The sequence below is a fragment of the Rana temporaria genome, chromosome 3 (genome assembly GCF_905171775.1).
Source record: "Rana temporaria chromosome 3, aRanTem1.1, whole genome shotgun sequence".
Taxonomy (NCBI): domain Eukaryota; kingdom Metazoa; phylum Chordata; class Amphibia; order Anura; family Ranidae; genus Rana; species Rana temporaria.
The window spans coordinates 17,169,600-17,194,052 of record NC_053491.1 but is presented as its reverse complement, the minus strand read 5'-3'; the positions used below and the strand labels follow the sequence as shown (position 1 = coordinate 17,194,052).

Sequence of the window (24,453 nt, the reverse complement as noted above, 5' to 3'; positions counted from 1 at the left end):
GATACAGGAGATGGTCAGAGACGGTAGACATGATACAAGAGACGGTCAGAGACGGTCAGAGACTGCAGACATGATACAGGAGATGGTCAGAGATGGTAGACATGATACAGAAGGTTTTCAGACTTTATACATGCTACAGGAATTTCTGGAGACTGGAGACATTACACAATACAGCTAGAAATCCCTTCTGTAATAGGGCAATAGGGAGACACATGGGCCCTGAGGGCTGCACAAAAAGTGTGAAAGGCCGAATGCAGCTCCCGGGCCACAGGCCGGTCACCAGGGCAGCAATTAGATCCATTCTAATCCTTACTCACTAATAGCAGCCGGTAAAGCCAGAGAGAGACCCCATTTAAAACGATTTGCGTCAAGCATTGCTAAACCTTTGATTTTCCATAGAAAATGACCGGTTCCATTTCAGGGAACACTCATCACACACATTGCTCAGCAAGACACGCAGGTCACTTAGGGCTGCTAAACGGCATTCACAGGAGTAACAGGTTTGACCCCCATGTAGCCATATTATCAGGATTAACCTTCTGGTCAATTGTCATCGACGCTCGCTTCAAGAATTCGAGGAATTCCAAGCCAGGGACCAAAAGGGAAAAACATGAAGCCGCGTACACACGATCGGTCAAAACCGATGAAAAAGGACTGAAGGACCGTTTCATCGGTCCAAACCGATCGTGTGTGGGCCCCATCGGTCAGTTATCCTTCGGTCAAAAAAAAGAGAACTTGCTTTAAAATTGAACCGATGGACGCCTAACCGATAGGTCAAATCCGATCGTTAGTATGCAAAAGCATCGGTCAAAAAAGCCGCACATGCTCAGAATCAAGTCGACGCATGCTTGGAAGCATTGAACTTAGTTTTTTTCAGCACGTCGTTGTGTTTTATGTCACCGCGTTCTGACACGATCGTTTTGTTAATCAATGGTGTGTAGGCGCGACGGACCATCAGTCAGCTTCATCGGTTAACCGATGAAAAACGGTCCTTCGGACCGTTCTCATCGGATGGACTGATCGGGTGTACGTGGCCTTATGGCTCTTTCACACGGAGCGGACCGTTTCTGGGTCCGCTCCGTGTGTCTCCGTCGGCTCAGAGGGGATCCCCGCTGAGCTGTCGGCGGATAGGGCGGTCCCCGCACACAGTGCAGGGACCGCCCTGTCTCAGCTCCGCTCTGCCCTATGGGGAACCGGATGCAGACGGACCGTCTGCATCAGTTCCATTCCGCCGGACGGAAGAAAAATAGGGTTTTCTTCCGTCCGAAAACCGGATCCCGCTAACGGACGCGATCCCATAGGGATGTATTACAAGTCCGTTAACGGACTTGTAAAAACGGACAGGCTGAGCGGACGTCTGAAAGGGGCCTTACTCTATATCTAGCCATACACTAGACGGTCAACGATCTTCATTTTAAGAACGTTTATTTGATTTTCTATTAACCACTTGCTTACTGGGCACATTTACCCCCTTCCTGCCCAGGCGAAATTTCAGCTTTCAGCACTGCAACGCTTTAAATTGAAATTGCGCGGACGTGCCAAACAAAATTTACGTCCTTTTTTCCCCACAAATAGAGCTTTCTTTTGGTGGTATTTGATCGCCTGTGCGGTTTTTATTTTTTGCGCTATAAACAAAAAAAGAGCTATAATAAATATCCCATTTTAAAAAAAAAATAATAATTTTTCTCAGTTTAGGCCGATACGTATTCTACATATTTTTGGTAAAAAAAAAGAAAATAGCAATAAGCATATAGTGATTGGTTTGCGCAAAGGTTATAGTGACTACAAAATAGGGGATAGAATTCTGACTTTTTTACTAGTAATACGGCAATCTGCGAATTTTGTCAGGACTGCGATATTGCGGCCACTTTTGGACACTTTTGACGCGATATTTGCGGGGGAGCAGGGAGCAGGGCAACGGAGGATCCCCGCTGCGCATGAGCCGCTTGCAAGGGGAATATCTCCTAAACCGTACAAGTTTAGGAGATATTCTTTATACCTACAGGTAAGCCTTATTATAGAGTGAGTGAGTAACTTGTATAGCGCAGCAAATGCGAACTTAATCGCCTCAAGGTGATTGGAATCCAGCGTCGTACCGGTCTTTCAGAAGAGGTGGGTCTTTAGTTTTTTCCTAAATGCCCGATGATTATAGGCTTACCTGTACGTAAAAGTGGTAGTAAAGACTTTACTACCACTTTAAGCTGACAAATGGTCGGGGGCTGAAGTGGTTAAAAGTGATAAAAAAAAAGAAAAATGTAAAAAAGTAAAAATGTAAATATAACAAACGATAAAAAAAAAAAAAAAGCGACCCGTTGCCTCGCACACAGAAACAAAAAAGCATAGGTAGGTTGCGCCCGCATATGTAAACAGCGTTTAAACCACACGTGTGATATCGCCACATTTGTCTAGATTTTGCCCTGCGCCCCCGCAAATATTTTGCGCTGCCCTCGATTCACGGAGCAGTAGCTCCGTAAATTGCGAGGGCGCGCCGGCAAAATTGCCCGGCAAAAGCGCGCGCAATGTAAATGATCACGCCGTGGGCGGGAATCATTTAAATTAGGCGCCCTCCTGCACCGAGCGTACAGCGAATGCTCCGTCGGGAAACTTTCCCGACGTGCATTGCGGCAAATGACGTCGCAAGGACGTCATTTGCTTCAAAGTGAACGTGAATGACGTCCAGCGCCATTCACGAATCACTTACGCAAACGACGTGAAATTCAAATTTCACGTCGCGGGAGCGGCGGCTATACTTTAGCGCAAGGCTGCCCCTTCTAATAGTAGGGGCAGCCAATGCTAAAGTTGCCGTACGGAAACTCCGTACCTGGCTTGCGCAGGGCCCGCGCAAGTTTGTGAATCAGTGGTAGTATGCAATTTGCATACTACACGCTGATCACAATGGGAGCGCCCCCTAGCGGCCCACGCAAGAATGCAGCCTAAAATCTCTCCCAAAGCACCCACCGCCATGTTGAGGGCATGCGATAGGGTTCAGGAGGGAGGGGGCCGCTTGCTCTTCCCCTCTCGTTCCTGACCTGCGGGGCAGCATGCTCAGATAAGGGTCTGGTATGGCTTCTGGGGGGGGGGGGGAACCCAATGGCCATTAAAAAAAAAGGGGGTCCCCTCCGAATCCATATTTGATCCCCTTACCAACCAACAATAATTTCGGCTTATGTGGTACACAGATTAGTCCTGTCAATCTAAGGCTGGCAAATTCTCTAATTTCAAAATAATTTTCTTTTGAAAAATGCGTTTTGTGATCCGAGGGTGCCACTATCGATTTTGAAATTCGACCAACCAAGCCTTCAATTTCACCTCCTGTTGCTACGATAGACAGGTTGCAGTGGCTATCGCAGCCACTGGACCCGCTGTGTCCAATCAAAGGGGGAGCGGCGCACGTGCGCCCCCTACACCGCGCACACAAAATCACGAACAGGTACATGATTTTGCACAGCCAGGCCGCCCTGCCGCAGTATATAAACAGGGGGGCGGTCCGGAATCGATTAAAGATTTATTGGCACGTGAGTGTAATGCGAGACGGGTGGGAAATAAACAGTGAAGGCTCCCTGTGCCCCAATCCTTACTGGTAGAACACAAAAGCGCTGCAGGGGGCATTTCCCCATTAATACTGACGGAGTCAAGCCATTTTATTTTTTTCTTTCTTGCAGGGAAGACAATCAAATCATCTATGGCTTGACTTAGAGGCAGGATTTCAAGACTTCCAGGTAGAAAAACTGGTGGAGTGACTGGTGACACTTCAAATTGATGAGACTAATTATTTCCCCTGTAATTATGTCAAATTAAATATAAAATATGTGTTTAATTAGGCCTTGAAGACCTCAAAAGATAATTTCTGACCGTATAATTAAGATATATGGCGGCAAAGTGGCGTGGTTACGCCAGATCATGCATCTAGTATGTGATCTGACAGTGTGTGTGTGTGTGTGTGTGTGTGTGTGTGTGTGTGTGTGTGTGTGTATATATATATATATATATATATATATATACACACACACACACACACATATATATATATATACACATACACATATATATATACATATACACATACATACATACATACACACAACCTATAGGTAAAAAACAAAAGGGAGCTTGCTCCCACTTTAACTGCTTGCCAACCAGTGCACGACTATATACGTCGGCAGCATGGCACGGACAGGCAGGACGTGCGAGCTCCGTGAGCCCGACCGTGAGTCGCAGCGATTGTCTCACTGTGAGGAAGAACGGGGAGATGCTGATGTAAACAAGCATCTCCCCGATCTGCCTAGTGACAATGACAGTGATCACCGCTTCCTGTAATCAGAAGCGGTGATCACTGTCTTGTCATGTGTAGCCCACCCCCCCTACAGTAAGAATCACTCACTAGGACACACTTAAAAAAAATTTATAGGGTGAACCTCCACTTTAACACTGCATCCAGCACCGTGCTGCCTATAAAATGTCACTGACCTTTATTTTATTTTTTTTCGTAGATATCGTTTAGCCGTGGAATTTACCGCGGCTTCCGGGTAGGGAATCCCGTGGGAGTGGGCATTCCTATTGACATGCCAATCAATTGGCATGCTAAACGACGGTGCACACAGCGCGTCACGACTTCCCGAAAGAAGCTCGGGTCGGCTCTATTCGGCGCAGGGGCCGAATAGAGCCGAGCCGACCCGAGCTTCCTTCGGGAAGTCGTGACGCGCTGTGTGCGCCGTCGTTTAGCATGCCAATTGATTGGCATGTCAATAGGAACGCCCACTCCCACGGGATTCCCTACCCGGAAGCCGCGGTAAATTCCACGGCTAAACGATATCGGGGAAAAAATAAATAAAGGTCAGTGACATTTTATAGGCAGCACGGTGCTGGATGCAGTGTTAAAAAAAAAATTATAGGGTGAACCTCCACTTTAACCCCCTACAGGTTAAACCCTTCACCAACAGTGTAATTTTTACAGTAAATCAGTGCAATTTTATAGCACCGATCGCTGTAAAAATGACAATGGTCCCAAAAATATAGTCAAAGGTGTCCGCCATAATGTCGTAGTCACGATATAAAAAATAAATAAGAAAATAAATAAAATCGCTGATCGCCGCCATTACTAGTAAAAAAAAAAAAAATAAAAAAAAAAAAATGATTAATAAAAATGCCATAAATCTACCCCTATTTTGTAGACGCTATAACTTTTGCGCAAACCAAACGCTTATTGCGATATTTTTTTTTACCAAAAATATGTAGAAGAATACGTATTGGCCTGAACTGGAGGAAAACTTTTTTTTTTTTAATATATATATTTTTTGGGGATATTTATTATAGCAGGGTTTGACAAATTTGCTTGGAATCTAGGAGCCAGAAAACGCGCCCATCCCGCCATAAACGTGATACCATAGTTTGGGAATTTAATGTAATTATTAATGTTTTGAGGTGTACTCATGATAGGTATTTTAACTGTGTCCTGGGCACAGTTCACCCCCTTAGTTCAGCTGGTTTGTGTAGTGCAAGTACTCCAAACTGTGCCCGGGCGTTGTTAGGCGTACTGCGCTCGAGACCGCTAGGAAGAGATGATCTGGGGCACTGTTCACTTGGAAGTACAAAACTGTTTATTCAAATCTCTCTATAGATCACCAAGTACAGAAGCAGAGATCTGACTGACAGGGGCGATGAACTAAATGTGCCCAGGAGCCCTTCATTTCAAGCAAGGAGAGGGAAGACAATCATAAAATGGGCATGGTTATGATCAATCTTGCCCATTGTGAGCGTGCCCGTTATCTCCCAGGGTGCCCATGGACATCCGATGTCACCGCGTTGGTTCCATAGGACCGGCGCTCTGCGGACTAGGCCGAAGCCGCGGCTTCGCCTAAAACATCCTGCCCGCAGCTCGTGGTCCTTTTCCCAGGATCGCGGCGAGCGCGCAGGACGTTTTTAGGCGAGGCCGTAGCCTCGGCCTAGTCCGCAGAGCGCCGGTCCTATGGAACAATAAAAAAAAAAACACATCAGTGTCTTCAGCGCTGCTCTCTTACTGCTCCGACGCCGCTAATCGCATTCCAAAATGACAGTGACGGGCAGTGTCTGGAGGGCCTACGAGTCTACCTTCCCAGCCAAGACCCCACTCGCCAGAACGCCATGGCGACCGGGATTTGTCGAGCCCTGTATTACAGCAAAAAGTAAAAAAAATATTCCTTTTTTCTTTTTAAACTGTCGCTCTTTTTGTTTATTGCGCAAAAAAACAAACAAAACAAAAAAAACGCAGGAGGTGATCAAATACCACCAAAAGAAAGCTCCATTTGTGTTAAAAAAAAAAAAAAGGGACATCAATTTTGTTTGGGAGCCACGTCGCACGACCGCGCAATTGTCAGTTAGGCTGCATTTACACATGAGCGTTTTGTAGCCTGAAGCTATAAAACGCTAGAGGGGAAAAAATACATTATTCTCTATGGAGATGGTTCACATCTCCACTCCAAAACGCCTGAAGACGAACGCCTGAAGCTTAAACAAATTCTGGACCCTTTTTTGTCGCGCGAATCGGGCCGATTTGGGCGTTTTTGACCGTTTGTATTTCCATAGAATATAATGGAAATGCTCGATTCAAGCTTCTAGCGTGACGACAATCGTTTCTACGGGTGTATTGACGTTCTAATCTGTTCTGTGAAATAGAACATTCACCCAGGAAGAAGATAAAAAATAAATAAAAAATCTACAAAACATAGCAACAAATGATGAAAGAGATGATCATTTTTCCTATTGGCTAAAATAAAAAAACGCCGAAGTTCAAAAACATCGGACAACGCTGTATGCAAACGCCCGAATACAGGTGAATACGCGCGACAAAAACGCTGAAAGAAAAAAAACCACCACGACCAAAAAACGCTACGCTCAGGTGTGAATGCAGCCTTAAAGCGACGCAGTGCCGAATCGCAACAAGGGGGCAGGTCCATTAGCTGCATAATGACCCAGAGCTGAAGTGGTTAACCACTTACGGACCGCCTCCTGCACATATACGTCGGCAGAAAGGCACGGCTGGGCACAAGCATGTACAGGTACGTCCTCTTTAAGTGCCCAGCCGTTGGTCCAGCGATGCGGTCCGAAGCTCCGTGACCACGGGACCCGATCGCCGCTGGTGTCCCGCGATCGGTCCCCGGAGCTGAAGAACGGGGAGAGGTGTGTGTAAACACAGCTTCCCCGTTCTTCACTGTGGCGCCGTCATTGATCGTGTGTTCCCTTTTATAGGGAAACACAATCAATGACGTCACACCTACAGCCACACCCCCCTACAGTTAGAAATAGAGATGCGGTCACACTTAACCCCTTCAGAGCCCCCTTGTGGTTAAATTCCCAAACTGCAACTGTCATTTTCACAGTAAACAATGCATTTTTTGCTGTGAAAATGACAAGGGTCCCAAAAATGTGTCAAAATTGTCCGCCATAATGTCACAGTCACGGAAAAAAAAAAAAAAAAATCGCTGATTGCCGCCAAAAATAAAATAAAAAATTATAAAAAAAATGCAATAAAAACTATCCCCTATTTTGTAAACGCTATAAATTTTGTGCAAACCAAAATCGATAAACGCTTATTGCGATTTTTTTTTACCAAAAATAGGTAGAATACGTATCAGCCTAAACTGAGGAAAAACATTATATATATTTATTTTTTATTTTTTTGGGGGGATATTTATTATAGCAAAAAGTAAAAAATATTGAATTTTTTTTCAGAATTGTCGCTCCATTTTTGTTTATAGCGCAAAAAAATAAAAACCGCAGCGGTGATCAAATACCACCAAAAGAAAGCTCTATTTGTGGGGAAAACAGGACGCCAATTTTGTTTGGAAGCCACGTCGCACGACCGTGCAATTGTCTGTTAAAGCGACGCAGTGCCGAATCGCAAAAACTGGCCAGGTCCTTTAGCTGCCTAAAGGTCCAGGTCTTAAAGTGGAGTTCCACCCATAAATATAACATTACATCAGTAGTTTTAAAACAAATTCATTAGTCCTTTACGAATTTTTTTTTTTTTTTTTTAGATGCCTTCAAAGTGTTGTTGCTAGGCAGAATAGTTAATCTTCCCTCTTCCTGCACCTAGGTGCTTAAGCTTCCTAACCTACACCGCACAGAGTCCTGGGAATGTAGTGGGTGTAACTTTCCAGGAGTCTGTGCACTCCCCAGTCCCAAAGAATCATGTGACTTGGACAGCACAGGTGCTGAAACCTGATCTGACACTGCTTGTGCAGCACTGAGCATGTGCGAGATCTGAAAGGCTGAAATCCAGGAAGTCATACAGTCTGGCTTCATGATGCCCACACTTAAGATGGCCCCAGTCAATTTCTAATTTTATAAAGTGTCTAAATGCTGTAACAACCTAACAAAACGGACCTTAGTTTACAGACTAACTTTACTAGAATACATTAAGCTTGTGTATTACAGCGGTATTTATATTTAAAAAGTGAAATTGTGTCCGGAACTCCGCTTTAAGTGGTTAACAATCATAGCGCACAAACCATCAACCATTCAGTTCTATGTTGTATATGAACACAAAATAGTTTTCTTTTACTGAAACAGTCACAGAATAAATACAGACACTTTTTTTTAATTATTAATCTCTTGGAAATCTTGAAAGATTAAGCCATGGAAAAAAAGAAAAAAAAGAAAAAGAAAAAGAAAAAGATGTAACATGGGAGATCTTCTATCCACACAGACGAATCTCACCATTTTGGCTGAAGGTGCAAAGTGTCTATTATTCTATTGAGATACAAACAATGAAGAGACGTGAGGAGGAGGAGGACCGTCCGCCACACAACATCGGTCACCCTTATTGGCTGCAAACCATTTGTAAGGATGACGTCATTAGGAGCGTCAAACTGCAGTAAACAGTATTTGGTGACAAATCAACTTTTCCGGAAATTCAACATTCTAGGGGGAAGTCCCGTCTTTTTCGGTATGCAAAATATACCCAGACCTGCGAGAATGCACACAGCGCGATCCAACGCTATTCCAGGCGAAAAGGATTTGCGTTGCGAGATCCTTCAGAGCAGTAATGGAGACGCTGCTTTGGTAGGCGGGACAGTCCAATGACCTTGCTGGGATTTCTTACGGAGAGAAGAAGACCAGCAAGGCAGCTTAACCTCATCCTCCTGCAGAAGGTCCTCTGCGTCCCGGTCTCCAAGCACAAGTGCCTCCTCCAGAGCCTGTCAGAGGATTATAACCTGAAGGAAAAAAAGAAAAATATTACACACACACACACAATCTCACAAAAGTAAGTACACCCCTCACATTTTTGTAAACATTTTCTTCTATCTTTTCATTGTGTAAATTGCTGTACAAACTGAAGGTATAAATTCTGCATAACAATAATAATGCATAAAAATGTGCGTTGAAAAAACAACAAAACAATAAAAAAAACATGAAAATGGAAGCACGTCATTGGATATACAGTACCTAAAAGTGAGTACACCCCTCAAATTTTTGTAAATCTTTTCTTCTATCTTTTGACAACACTGAAGAAATGACACTTTGTAACTACAATGTTGTGTAGTGAGTGTACAGCTTGTATAACGGTGTAAATTTGCTGTCCCCTCAAAATAACTCAACACACAGCCATTAATGTCTAAACCGCTGGCAACAAAAGTGAGGACACCCCTAAGTGAAAATGTCCAAATTGGGCCCAAAGTGTCAATATTTTGCGTGGCCGCCATTATTTTCCAGCACTGCCTTAACCCTCTGGGGCATGGAGGTCACCAGAGCTTCACAGTTTGCCACTGGAGTCCTCTTCCCCTCCTCCATGATGACATCACAGAGCTGGTGGATGTTGGAGACCTTGCGCTCCTCCACCTTCCGTTTGAGGATGTCCCACAGATGCTCAATAGGGTTTAGGTCTGAAGACATGCTTGGCCAGTCCATCACCTTTACCCTCAGCTTCTTTAGCAAGGCAGTGGTGGTCTTGGAGGTGTGTTTGGGGTTGTTATCATGTTGGAATACTGCCCTGCGGCCCAGTCTCTGAAGGGAGAGGATCATGCTCTGCTTCAGTATCTCACAGTACATGTTGGCATTCATGGTTCCCTCAATGATCTGTAGCTCCCCAGTGCCGGCAGCACTCATGCAGCCCCAGACCATGACACTCCCACCACCATGCTTGGCTGTAGTCAAGACACACTTGTCTTTGTCCTCCTCACCTGGTTGCCGACACACACGCCTGACACCATATGACACCAAATACGTTTATCTTGATCTCATCAGACCACAGGACATGGTTCCAGTAATCCATGTCCTTAGTCTGCTTGTCTTCAGCAAACTGTTTTCGGACTTTGTGCATCATGACAACAGCCATGCAGACCAATTTGATGCAGTGTGCGGCGTATGGTCTGACCCCCCATTCCCTTCAACCGCTGCAGCAATGCTGGCAGCACTCATACGTCTATTTCACAAAGACAAACTCTGGATATGACGCAGAGCACGTGACCAACTTCTTTGGTTGACCATGGTGAGGCCTGTTCTGAATGGAACCGGTCCTGATAAACCGCTGTATGGTCTTGGCCACCGTGCTGCAGCTCAGTTTCAGGGTCTTGCCAATCTTCTTATAGCCTAGGCCACCTTTATGTAGAGCAACAATTCTATTTTTCAGATCCTCAGAGAGTTCTTTGCCATGAGGTGCCATGTTGAACTTCTAGTGACCAGTATGAGAGAGTGAGAGCGATAACACCAAATTTAACACACCTACTCCCCATTCACACTGGAAACCCTGTAACACTAATGAGTCACATGACACCAGGGAAGGAAAATGGCAACTTGGAGTCCAAGTTGGACATTTTCACTCAGGGGTGTACTCACTTTTGTTGCCAGCGGTTTAGACATTAATAGCTGTGTGTTGAGTTATTTTGAGGGGACGGCAAATTTACACTGTTATACAAGCTGTACACTCACTACACAACATTGTAGCAAAGTAATTTCTTCAGTGTTGTCACATGAAAAGATAGAAAAGATTTACAGAAATGTGAGGGGTGTACTTACTGTTGTGAGATACTGTACAGCTTCTCTACCTGAAATTTAATCCCAGTGCTGGCAATATCTGTATTTCCAGTATCTCTATATATAGGTGGATTCAGAGAGAGTTAGGCCGGTGTATCAGTAGATACGCCAACCTAACTCGGAATCTGCGCCGACCTAAGTTTAAGTGTATTCTCAAACTGAGATACACTTAAACCTATCTAAGATACGACAGCCTGCGCCGTCTTATCTTAGGGTGCAAAATTTAGGCTGGGCGCTAGGTGGCGCTTTCATTGAGTTCGGCGTAACATATGTAAATAACTAGATACGCCTATTCACGAACGTACGTGCGCCCGTCGCAGTAAAGATACGCGGTTTCCGTAAGAGATACACCGCGTAAAGATAAAGCTGCCCCCTAGGTGGCGTAGCCAATGTTAAGTATGGCCGTCGTTCCCGTGTCGAAATTTGAAAATTTTACGTTGTTTGCGTTCACGTCGAAACCAATACGTCCTTGCGGCGTACTTTGCCGCAATGCACACTGGGATATGTACACGGATGGTGCATGCGCCGTTCGTAAAAAACGTCAATCACGTCGGGTCACAGTTAATATGCATAAAACACGCCCCCCACATCCTCATTTGAATTAGGCGCGCTTACGCCGGCCTATTCACGCTACGCCGCCGTAACTTAAGAGGCAAGTACTTTGTGAATACAGTACTTGCCTCTCTGACTTACGGCGGCGTAGTGTAAATACGATACGCCGCCGCAAAGATGCGCGCCCCTACCTGAATCCAGCTTATAGTCTCAAAAAGCTCGGGAGTAAGCAAAAGGGCAGCAGGCATGCAGCGTCCATAAAATGCAATCTAACCCGGGTTTTGGCATTCAAACTGTTAACATGGAGATGGTATCCCCAGCCCCGCCCCCCCCGTAGTTATATTGGTCGCACATACACAACATTCATATTGTACATGCATTCATTAAATAGTTGACATGTTTGGCGATGTAAGGCCGGAACAGATCCTTGTTTATCTTTTTTCCCCGTCTCTCCCCAGTGATCTGAAAATTCTAGAAATACTGACCGGCGTCTCTAAGAGGTCTCCGATCCGGTTTCGGTTTCGGGGCAGAGGACGACGCCGAGGTGCTTGCAGATGGCTCCTGCGGCTGAACAAAGAAGAGCAGCGATATGAATAAATGCTTTTTCTTTTTTTCAGAACTCATCTTCGTTAAAAAACTTCATAGAAGTACCCATGCATATCTTATTTGGAGACCAGCCTTTCTCCACCATGGAACCCCCGGGGAGTTCCTCCAACGATTCCTAGTGCTTCCTTGACCAATTTTTGCCTCTCTTACTGCTGGCGCCAATGTTTTTTTTCAGCCATTAAAAAGGGGATATTTTTTACTTTGGCCACCAATTAAAGCTGATGTAAACCCAAATTTATTTATTTTTGAGGTCACAATGTAGAGTATAAGATTTCCGATCATCTGTACCCAGTCTTGCCACAGAGTTAATCCAGCTCTGAGCAATCCTCTTTTCTTTTTTCAGTGAGATAAATGGACAAACCGGAGGAAAACTTTGCGTGCTCGGATAAGGGTCTGGTATGGATTTTGGGGGGGGGGGACCCCACGCCATTTTTTTATTTTGGCTCAAGGTGCCGCTTAATATCCATACAAGACCTGAAGGGAATTTGGGGGGACCTCCAGGAATTTTTTTTTTTTAATTTTGGTTCGGGGTTCCCTTTAATATTCACACCTGACCCAAAGGGCCTGGTAAGGGACTGGGGGGGGGGGGGGACCCATGCCATTTTTTTTTCAATGACTTAACTGCATTGCCGGGAGCTGACAATTCATTATAGCAGCGAGTAGTTTTAAATTACTTTTTTTTCCTTTATTTTAAATTTTGTGCAGAGAGTGTTCTCAACACGGGAAAAATGCGCTACTTCACAGGCATACTATACAAACCCCCCAGGTACGAAATTTAAAGGAATATTTCACTTTTATTGTTTCACTTTAGGCATTATTAAATTATTAAAATCACTGCTCCCGAAAAAACATCAGTTTTTAAATCTTTTGTTTGCATTGATACATGTGCCCTGGGGCAGGACCCGGGTCCCCAAACACTTTTTATGAAATTACCATGCATATAAGCCTTTAAAATTAGCATTTTTGATTTCTCCCATAGACTTATAAAGGGTGTTCCGCGGCTTTCGAATTTGCCGCAAACACCCCAAATTGTTTGCTATTCGGCGAACACCAGATGTTCGAACATCGGGCTCATCCCTAGTTGATGGAACAACAAAAACTTGTATAGTTTGTATCCAGCTTTAGGCAGGCCATAGACCATGGATCTTCAAACTACGGCCCTCCAGTTGTTCAGGAACTACAATTCCCATCATGCCTAGCCATGTCTGTGAATGTCAGTGTGTTACAATGCCTCATGGGATGTGTAGTTCTACAACAGCTGGAGGGCCATAGTTTGGGGATCCCTGCCATAGACTGACAATTTATTTCCTGCAACTATGGAAAGCCGTCCCCACTGGGAAAAGACAGTAATTATTGCTAGCAGCTAAAGCACCCACTAGTGATAACCGCAAGTTAATCTAGTAGGCATGTTGTACCAAACGGTACATTCACCCTGCCCACACACAGTTTCTGCTGAACTGGACAAGACTCGATCCTTCTACGGCCAGCCTTATGGGAAAACTGTCAGCCAATCAGATGCAGCCAACTGTCAGAATACAATAGCCACAGTGCGAGAGTTTGTCCTTCCACAGTGGATGGAGGAATCTGTGGGCTGCGAAGAAAATCAAACTGTGTATGGCCAGTTTAACCACTTAAGGACCGCCTAACGCCGATATACGTCGGCAGAATGGCACGGCTGGGCACAGTCACGTACCTGTGTGGAGTCCCGCGATCGGTCCCCAGAGCTGAAGAACACAGCTTCCCCGTTCTTCACTGTGGCATCGATCGTGTCATCCCTTTTATAGGGATACACAATCGATGACGTCACACCTACAGCCACACCCCCCTACAGTTGTAAACACACATGAGGTCACACATAACCCCATCAGCGCCCCCTGTGGTTAACTCCCAAACTGCAATTGTCATTTTCACAGTAAACAATGCATTGTAAATGCATTTTTTTACTGTAAAAATGACAATGGTCCCAAAAATGTGTCAAAATTGTCCGAAGTGTCCGCCATAATGTCGCAGTCACGAAAAAAAATCGCTGATCGCCACCATTAGTAGTAAAAAATAAATAAAAAAACAAATATATATATATATATATATATAATAATAAAAATGCAATAAAACTATCCCCTATTTTGTAAATGCTATAAATTTTGCGCAAACCAACCGATAAACGCTTATTGCGATTTTTTTTTTTTACCAAAAATAGGTAGAAGAATACGTATCGGCCTAAACTGAGGAAAAAAAAATGTTTTATATATTTTTGGGGGATATTTATTATAGCAAAAAGTAAAAAAATATTGCATTTTTTTCAAAATTGACGCTCTATTTTTTTTTTATAGCGCAAAAAATAAAAACCGCAGGAGGTGATCAAATACCACCAAAAGAAAGATCTATTTGTGGGGAAAAAAGGACGCCAATTTTGTTTGGGAGCCACGTCGCACGACCGCGCAATTGTCAGTTAAAGCGACGCAGTGCAGAATCGCAAAAACTGGCCTGGGTCCTTTAGCTGCATTTTGGTCTGGGTCTTAAGTGGTTAAGGTCCCATTCATACTTGCATGAGGGACAATTCTAAATTATATACGGGAGACCCAGCAATTATCTGCGAGTGGAGACCCCATTGAAAGCAAAAAGGGGGCTGACCGTTCCCACAGCCAACTGTGGCTATTCGCATGTAATCAGGTTTGTTTAGATATATTGGAGCAGCCAAGGCGTTAATTGTGCGATTATTTTTCTCACAAGTCACTGATTAATGGACATACAACCACCAATATCCGCTCTGCTGGCCGGATTCTGTAAAACAAACCCGAATCTTCATCCTCACCTGACTGATGGGAGAAGCCACCTTGTAACTCCTCCCTTCCTTCATGCTCTCCCAGCTCTCAATCTTCTGCCGCCTCTTCTCTTCTTCCAGCTAAGATAAAAACCAGGAGGAGAAAACATGAGAAGCACACAAGGAATTAAAGTGGTTCTAAAATCTTAAAGTGGTTGTCAAGCCACTCTAACCCGTCTCCACCATCAGCACTGCCTCCTATTGTAGTTTCCCCCTCTGTGCGGGATTTATAAAAAAATAAATGCTGCAAATACCTAATTTCACAGCCGAGATTGTGATCACATGACTGGCCAGCTTTCTCCTTTCCTCCTCTGAGAGATGCAGTGGGCGGGGCTGAGATTCCTCTGATGTCAGTCTGGAGGGGAGGAGAGAGCTGGCTGTTCATGTGATCGCGGCTCTGAAATTAGGTATTTACAGCATTTATATTTATAAATCATTCACAGGGGGGGACACTGAAATAGGAGGCGGTGCTGATGGAGAATACAGGTTAGTGTTACGAGAGCAGTAGGAGGGGGAGGGGCGGCTCACACACACATGCACAGATACAGACATAGAGAGGAGGGGGGGGAAGAGGACACAGGAGCAGAGAGGTACATAGTGTACGATCGCGCCAAAACTGGTATTTTCTGTTCGATTTTCAGATCGTGTTTCCGAGGCATAAGGCCCCTTTCACACGGGGCGGATCAGTAATGATCCGCCCCGTGAACCTCCGCTTGCTCAGCGGGGATCGCTCCGTTGATCCCCGCTGAGCCGGTGGATGACAGGGCGGTCCCCCGCACACTGTGCAGGGACCGCCCTGTCTTTTCTCCGCTCTCTCCCCTATGGGGGGGATCGGATGAACACGGACCGTCTGTCCGTGTTCACCCGATCCGGTCCACCAGACGGATGGAAAAGTAGGTTTTTCCTCCGTCACACTTTGGCGGATCGGAGCGGGTCGGATGTCAGCGGGCATGTCACCGCTGACATCCGCGGCTCCATAGAGGAGCACGGAGCGCCCGTTCAGGTCCGCCTAAAAAACTGGCAGGCGGACCTGTACGAGCCGCCCGTGTGAAAGAGCCCCAAGGCTGCATTCACACCTGAGCAGAACGATTTTCAGGTGATCTTATTTGAGCCATTTGCTTGCATAGAAGAACATTTTAGAAGCAGATTACAACCATTTTACATGTGCATTCAAGCATTTTTGATTTTGTCTATGGAAAGCATTGGGGGAGGTGACCAGTTCCTGAAGAATTTCAGGTATGATCTATTGTTACATATACACCATACCTGGCCTCTGGCAGCTGAATATTCACTTAAAGGGGTTGTAAAGGTAATTTTTTTTTCCCCCTAAATATCTTCCTTTACCTTAGTGCAGTCCTCCTTCACTTACCTCATCCTTCCATTTTGCTTTTAAATGTCCTTATTTCTTCTGAGAAATCCTCACTTCAGGAAATAGGGAGAAGCTAATGGAGATGCTGCAGCTCTTTTATGATACAACTGCTGATTTATACACATCGTTCCTGTAAGTGTAATCTTGAATTGATGTACTGCACTATGGGAGCCCTTTCTTTTTTTATCTTTTAGCAACACCAGACCATTAGCCGCTGCTCCGGATACCTCATTGGTCCTGGGGAGACCATCATTTCCCTGTACTGTTTTTGGCCGTCGCGGTTTTCTGGTAAGCAGGCTACACTTGGGCGTCGACCTGACCGCACTTTGATTTATGGGAAGATTTGTGTCACATCTCTCTTTCTGCAACTTATCTTCACCTGTTTGGATGTCACTTTACAGACTCCTACAGATTTGAATGGGACTTTGCCTTAGTTTTCTTTTTCACTTGGCAATTTATTTTTATTTTATTTCCAATTTTTTACATTTATTTTTTATCCACATATGTTCAACATTATGTTCATTATTATGTTTAGCCCTGCACTCACTTTGTAGATTTATCATGAGAGTATCTTAATGGGACAATTCTGGGTCTGCTGGATGGGTGATTTTATGAAAATGTACCGTATATACTCGACTATAAGCCGAGGCACCCAATTTTACCACAAAAAACTGGGAAAACGTATGGACTCGAGTATAAGCCTAGGGTGTCCATGTGCATGCCTCACTGTGCCTTACTTTGCCTCACTGTGCCCATGACTAGACTGACGTTTAACTGCTTGCCAACCAGCCGCCGCAGTTCTACGGCGGCAGGTCGGCTCCCCTGCGTCAGAGCCCGTAGCTCTACGTCGGCAGGGGAAGTGACCAATAGGGGCGCACTCGCTCCCGAATCCCGCGAGCGTGCCCGGCGGCCGCACGCGATCGCTCGTTACAGAGCGGGGAGAAATGCTCATATAAAATGTATGAACAGCGATCAGTCATTTCCCCTAGTGAGGCCACCCCCCCCCTTCAGTTAGAACACACCCAGGGAATATACTTAACCCCTTCCCCGCCCCCTAGTGTTAACCCCTTCACTGCCAGTGGCATTTTTATAGTAATCAATGCATTTTTATAGCGCTGATCACTATAAAAATGCCAATGGTCCCAAAAATGTGTCCGCCATAATGTCGCAGTACCGATTTTTTTTTATTTAATATATATATATATATATATATATATATATATATATATATATATATATATATATATATATATATATATATATATATTCGCTGATCGCCGCCATTACTAGTAAAAATAAAAAAATATTAATAAAAATGCCATAAAACTACCCCCTATTTTGTAAACGCTATAACTTTTGCGCAAAGTAATCAACGTTTATTGCGATTTTTTTTTTTTTTACGAAAAAAATGAAGAAGAATACGTATCGGCCTAAACAGGAAAAAAAAAATTTTTTATATATTTTTGGGGGATATTTATTATGGTAAAAAGTAAAAAATATTAATTTTTTCCAAAATTGTCGCTCTATTTTTGTTTATAGCGCAAAAACTAAAAAAATCGCAGAGGTGATCAAATACCACCGAAAGAAAGCTCTATTTGTGGGGAAAAAAGGACGCCAATTTTGTGTGGGAGCCACGTCGCACGACCGCGCAATTGTCAGTTAAAGCGACGCAGTGCCGAATCCCAAAAAGTGCTCTGGTCTTTCACAAGCAATATGGTTAACATGGTATATAGAATAGGTGTCCAGCTTTGAAAAATCGGTGCTCCCCGGCCATAGGTCCCCCGGACAACAAACTTTGCACACTTGTAGAGGAAGAGTGGGGCTATAAGCCGAGGGGGGCATTTTCAGCACAAAAAATAAATAAAAAATGTGCTGAAAAACTCGGCTTATGCTTGAGTGTATACGGTACATCACCAACCTCCCTGTTGTGGGGGGGGGGGGGGTTTGGAGACGGCATCAAATCTATTCAAATAGAGTCAATGTTTAGGCCAGCTTTAGTACAAACAGGGAATTTACAAATGCTAAAAAAAAAAAAGAAGGTTAAATGTCTTATGTAGTGGTATCGGCTCCTGCAGATCTCTTTATTTTGACAGACTGATAATAAAAAATGGACTTGCTTTGTGTCTGTGGAGGTGGGGAGGCGTTGGGGGGAGGGGCGTTTGTGTGGTTTTCAACTACAAAGCAAGACCCCCAGCAGGGTTCTATTCAGAGTCGGATGCGGCTGATAAAAGAACAATAGCGCCATCGTATGTACAGCTGTGAGGGTGCCGACATCTCAACTAATGCAAATAAGCGATCGTCTCCGCGCTGATCCCAGAGAACAAAACAATCACCAGACTCCCCTATTCACACCGTCACAATAAATGAGGAGAATTACATCACAGCGACATCAGATCTGCCAAATTAGCCTTTACTAAATGAAACGTTTGATTAATCATTTGCTGGGGTTATGGAAATCATTGATGGGCAATAAAAAGGTCTTTAGACCAATTCTGCACACTGGGCCAGATTCTCCAATATTCTGCGGCGGCCTCGCGTAAGCCATTTACACTACGCCGCCGCAACTTACTGGAGCAAGTGCCGTATTCCTCAAGCACTTGCTCCGTAATTTGCGGCGGCGTAGTGTAAAAGGCCCGGCGTATCCCCGCGTATTTCAAAGGGGGCGGCTTATATTTAAATTAAGCGCGCCCCCGTTTCGATTGAACTGCGCATGCGCCGGGCTAAAAATAGCCCAGTGCGCATGCTCCAGTTCTCGGCGGAAAACGTCAATGACGCCGACGTGTGCGTCATTGACGTAAAGTCGTATTCAAGAACGACTTAGGAAAACGACGTACCCGACGGGAAAAGACGACGCGGACCCGACGCCATACTTAACATGGCGTACGTGGGACTGGCGTAAGGTTACCCCTCATATAGCAGGGGTAACCTTACGCTTACGCAAACGACGCAAATTTGTTCGGGAATCGGCGTATCAGGCTCATTTGCATAAACAAATGAGACCTGAACGTAAACGCCACCTAGCGGCCGGCGGCGAATTACATTTAAGATCCGACAGTGTAAGTGACTTACACATGTCGGATCTTCAGCGTATCTATGCGAAAATGATTCTAAGAATCACTCGCATAGATACCCGGGTGAAAAAAGAGAGATACGACAGAGTTTCCTGAGATACACCATCGTAACTCTACTCAGAATATGGCCCCCTGTCTGGAATAAAGGTTCACCCAATTTTCTCATAGTTTTGTACGGCCTTTTAAGCCCCATACACACGATCAAAAAATCGTACCAAAAAGAAAAAAAAAAATGCAGATTTTGGGGCGATCGTACGATGATTGGAGCTTTTAAGAGCCGATCAGGACAGTTCATCCGATTTAATATTTGATTGGACATGCACAATTTTTCTTTTTTTTTTCGTAAGAAGCCAGATCGTACGATTTTCGTCTAATCAGTACAGCCGTCGTTCGAAAATGCATTACAACACATGACATCGCTTCTGAATTTTTATTTAGTCGTACGAGAATTTTTGTGATTTTAGTAAACTCATCAGATTCGATCTGAAATTATCATGCAAAAAAAAAAAAACGATCGTCCGATAATCGAGGGGCCAGATTTAGAAAGCAGTTACGTCGGCGTTTCAAAATGTGCGCCGTCGCATCTTTGCGCCGATTCACAAAGCGAGATACGTCCAAAAAAACATGGCTTCAGCCGTCCGACGTAACCTGCCTACGCCGGCGTATCGTGGCCGCAGAGTTACGCTGGACGCATTTGGCGTTCCCATTATAAATATGCAAATGACCTAGATACGCCGACTCACGAACGTACTTGCGCCCGGCGTATTAATATACGCCGTTTACGTAAGGCGTACGACCGGCGTAACTTTACCCCTCATAAAGCAGGGGTAAGTCATGTTAGTATGGACGTCGGAACGACTGTCGAAATTTACGCAAGTCGTACGTGAATAGGGCTGTGCGTAAGTTACGTTTACGTCGTAGGCAGTGTTCGACGTATCTTGGGCATTCTAGCCGACGTGATTTTGAGCATGCGCACTGGGATACGTTCACGGACGGCGCATGCGCCGTTCGTTCGGCCCCTCATTTACATGGGGTCACGGCTCATTGTAATACAACACGCCCACTGCCTTGATAATTTGAATTAGGCGGGCTTACGCCGGCCCATTCACGCTACGCCGCCGTAACTTAGGGCGCAAGTTCTTTCTGAATACGGTACTCGCCTCTCTAAGTTACGGCGGCGTAGCGTATATGAGATGCGCTACGCCCGCCGAAAGTTACGCCATTCTTTCTGAATCTGGCCCATCGTGTGTACCGGGCAAAAGTCTGCTTTAGACATAGCATGTTTCTTCTGCAAATTAATTCTCTCCCCCCCCCCCCCCCCAGCTGTACTGAATGATTTATGGCATTTTTATTATTATTGTTATTTTTTTTACTGGAAATGGTGATCTGCAATTTTTTTGGTGGGACTGCGACATTGCGGCAGACAAAGAGGACACTTTTTTTTAGGACCAGAGACATTTATACATCGATCCGAGCTAAAAAATAGCCACTGATTACTGTACAAATGTCACTGGCAGGGAAGGGGTTAACACTAGGGGGCGATCAAGGAGAGATCGCCGTTCCTGATCACTGATTTCCTGTCAGAACGGGGATCCGTTTGTTCACATACACAGATCCCCGTTCTGGCTTTCTGTGGACCGATTGTGGGTGGCTGGTGGACATCGTGGCCACTCGCATCGGCTCCAGCGCTGCGCCCTTTATCGCTCTTAGAGCAGCCAAAGTATACCTACGGCCATTTACGCAGCCATGCCAACCTGCCGCAGTTTCATGACAGAGGCTGGGAGGGAGGGAGGGAGGAGACGCTGCGGGGACAGAGGACGAGGAGACGCTGCGGGGACAGAGGACGAGGAGACGCTGCGGGGACAGAGGACGAGGAGACGCTGCGGGGACAGAGGACGAGGAGACGCTGCGGGGACAGAGGACGAGGAGACGCTGCGGGGACAGAGGACGAGGAGACGCTGCGGGGACAGAGGACGGAGGAGACGCTGCGGGACAGAAGACGGAGGAGACGCTGCGGGACAGAAGACGGAGGAGACGCTGCGGGACAGAAGACGGAGGAGACGCTGCGGGGCAGAAGACGGAGGAGACGCTGCGGGACAGAGGAAGGAGGAGACGCTGCGGGACAGAGGAAGGAGGAGACGCTGCGGGACAGAGGAAGGAGGAGACGCTGCGGGACAGAGGACGGAGGAGACGCTGCGGGACAGAGGACGGAGGAGACGCTGCGGGGACAGAGGACGGAGGAGACGCTGCGGGGACAGAGAACGGAGGAGACGCTGCGGGGACAGAGAACGAGGAGACGCTGCGGGGACAGAGAACGAGGAGACGCTGCGGGGACAGAGAACGAGGAGACGCTGCGGGGACAGAGAACGAGGAGACGCTGCGGGGACAGAGAACGAGGAGACGCTGCGGGGACAGAGAACGAGGAGACGCTGCGGGGACAGAGAACGAGGAGACGCTGCGGGGACAGAGAACGAGGAGACGCTGCGGGGACAGAGAACGAGGAGACGCTGCGGGGACAGAGAACGAGGAGACGCTGCGGGGACAGAGGAAGGAGGAGACGCTGCGGGACAGAGGACGAGGAGACGCTGCGGGGACAGAGGACGAGGAGACGCTGCGGGGACAGAGGACGAGGAGACGCTGCGGGGACAGAGGACGGAGGAGACGCTGCGGGACAGAAGACGGAGGAGACGCTGCGGGACAGAAGACGGAGGAGACGCTGCGGGACAGAAGACGGAGGAGACGCTGCGGGGCAGAAGACGGAGGAGACGCTGCGGGACAGAGGAAGGAGGAGACGCTGCGGGACAGAGGAAGGAGGAGACGCTGCGGGACAGAGGAAGGAGGAGACGCTGCGGGACAGAGGACGGAGGAGACGCTGCGGGACAGAGGACGGAGGAGACGCTGCGGGGACAGAGGACGGAGGAGACGCTGCGGGGACAGAGAACGGAGGAGACGCTGCGGGGACAGAGAACGAGGAGACGCTGCGGGGACAGAGAACGAGGAGACGCTGCGGGGACAGAGAACGAGGAGACGCTGCGGGGACAGAGAACGAGGAGACGCTGCGGGGACAGAGAACGAGGAGACGCTGCGGGGACAGAGAACGAGGAGACGCTGCGGGGACAGAGAACGAGGAGACGCTGCGGGGACAGAGAACGAGGAGACGCTGCGGGGACAGAGAACGAGGAGACGCTGCGGGGACAGAGAACGAGGAGACGCTGCGGGGACAGAGAACGAGGAGACGCTGCGGGGACAGAGAACGAGGAGACGCTGCGGGGACAGAGAACGAGGAGACGCTGCGGGGACAGAGAACGAGGAGACGCTGCGGGGACAGAGAACGAGGAGACGCTGCGGGGACAGAGAACGAGGAGACGCTGCGGGGACAGAGAACGAGGAGACGCTGCGGGGACAGAGAACGAGGAGACGCTGCGGGGACAGAGAACGAGGAGACGCTGCGGGGACAGAGAACGAGGAGACGCTGCGGGGACAGAGAACGAGGAGACGCTGCGGGGACAGAGAACGAGGAGACGCTGCGGGGACAGAGAACGAGGAGACGCTGCGGGGACAGAGAACGAGGAGACGCTGCGGGGACAGAGAACGAGGAGACGCTGCGGGGACAGAGAACGAGGAGACGCTGCGGGGACAGAGAACGAGGAGACGCTGCGGGGACAGAGAACGAGGAGACGCTGCGGGGACAGAGAACGAGGAGACGCTGCGGGGACAGAGAACGAGGAGACGCTGCGGGGACAGAGAACGAGGAGACGCTGCGGGGACAGAGAACGAGGAGACGCTGCGGGGACAGAGAACGAGGAGACGCTGCGGGGACAGAGAACGAGGAGACGCTGCGGGGACAGAGAACGAGGAGACGCTGCGGGGACAGAGAACGAGGAGACGCTGCGGGGACAGAGAACGAGGAGACGCTGCGGGGACAGAGAACGAGGAGACGCTGCGGGGACAGAGAACGAGGAGACGCTGCGGGGACAGAGAACGAGGAGACGCTGCGGGGACAGAGAACGAGGAGACGCTGCGGGGACAGAGAACGAGGAGACGCTGCGGGGACAGAGGACGAGGAGACGCTGCGGGGACAGAGGACGAGGAGACGCTGCGGGGACAGAGGACGAGGAGACGCTGCGGGGACAGAGGACGAGGAGACGCTGCGGGGACAGAGGACGAGGAGACGCTGCGGGGACAGAGGACGAGGAGACGCTGCGGGGACAGAGGACGGAGGAGACGCTGCGGGACAGAAGACGGAGGAGACGCTGCGGGACAGAAGACGGAGGAGACGCTGCGGGACAGAAGACGGAGGAGACGCTGCGGGACAGAAGACGGAGGAGACGCTGCGGGACAGAGGAAGGAGGAGACGCTGCGGGACAGAGGAAGGAGGAGACGCTGCGGGACAGAGGAAGGAGGAGACGCTGCGGGACAGAGGAAGGAGGAGACGCTGCGGGACAGAGGACGGAGGAGACGCTGCGGGACAGAGGACGAGGAGACGCTGCGGGGACAGAGGACGGAGGAGACGCTGCGGGGACAGAGAACGAGGAGACGCTGCGGGGACAGAGAACGAGGAGACGCTGCGGGGACAGAGAACGAGGAGACGCTGCGGGACAGAGGACGAGGAGACGCTGCGGGACAGAGATTACAGCTGCTCTTTAAAAATTTTAATAGAGTTGATTTAAATGTAATCCACCCTGCCATGACCCAGTCCGGGCTCCTTGCTAGGATCACACAGTGATAAGATGAATGGTCTCTGGCACACGGAGCTCCATTGTTCTCATTCCCAGATGCTCGGAGGAAGGGAGAACGCTGCCAGTATTTACTTTGGGATGAGGACAGATTTTCTCGCTGCCAACCTGATTCTTGCGAGTCTTTCTGAGCAGTCCTGCCAGGAGATCCCATTCATCCAAGTTCAGTCACTAAGGAGAATTACGGTAGGAGGAAAGGCTTCCCAAGGAGGAGACCAGTACAGTAAGGGAAAGCAAAACGTTGGACGTAACGGACTCAGCGGTCATTAAAAAAAGCAAACATGCGAT

The 24,453-nt window shown here is 47.4% G+C and overlaps 1 protein-coding gene across 1 annotated transcript in view; it reads right to left on the bottom strand.

Annotated features, from left to right (window-relative positions):
* Positions 1 to 8,555: 8,555 nt before the first annotated feature.
* Positions 8,556 to 24,453, bottom strand: part of SELENOS (selenoprotein S) — a 28,264-nt gene continuing 12,366 nt past the window's right edge. Inside the window, exons 4-6 of the mRNA XM_040342316.1 lie at positions 14,981 to 15,070; positions 12,048 to 12,129; positions 8,556 to 9,191 (exon numbers count right to left, since the gene is read on the bottom strand). Coding sequence (XP_040198250.1) covers positions 9,112 to 9,191; positions 12,048 to 12,129; positions 14,981 to 15,070 — 252 coding nt within the window. The 3' untranslated portion in view covers positions 8,556 to 9,111. The remainder of the gene's footprint in view (positions 9,192 to 12,047; positions 12,130 to 14,980; positions 15,071 to 24,453) is intronic.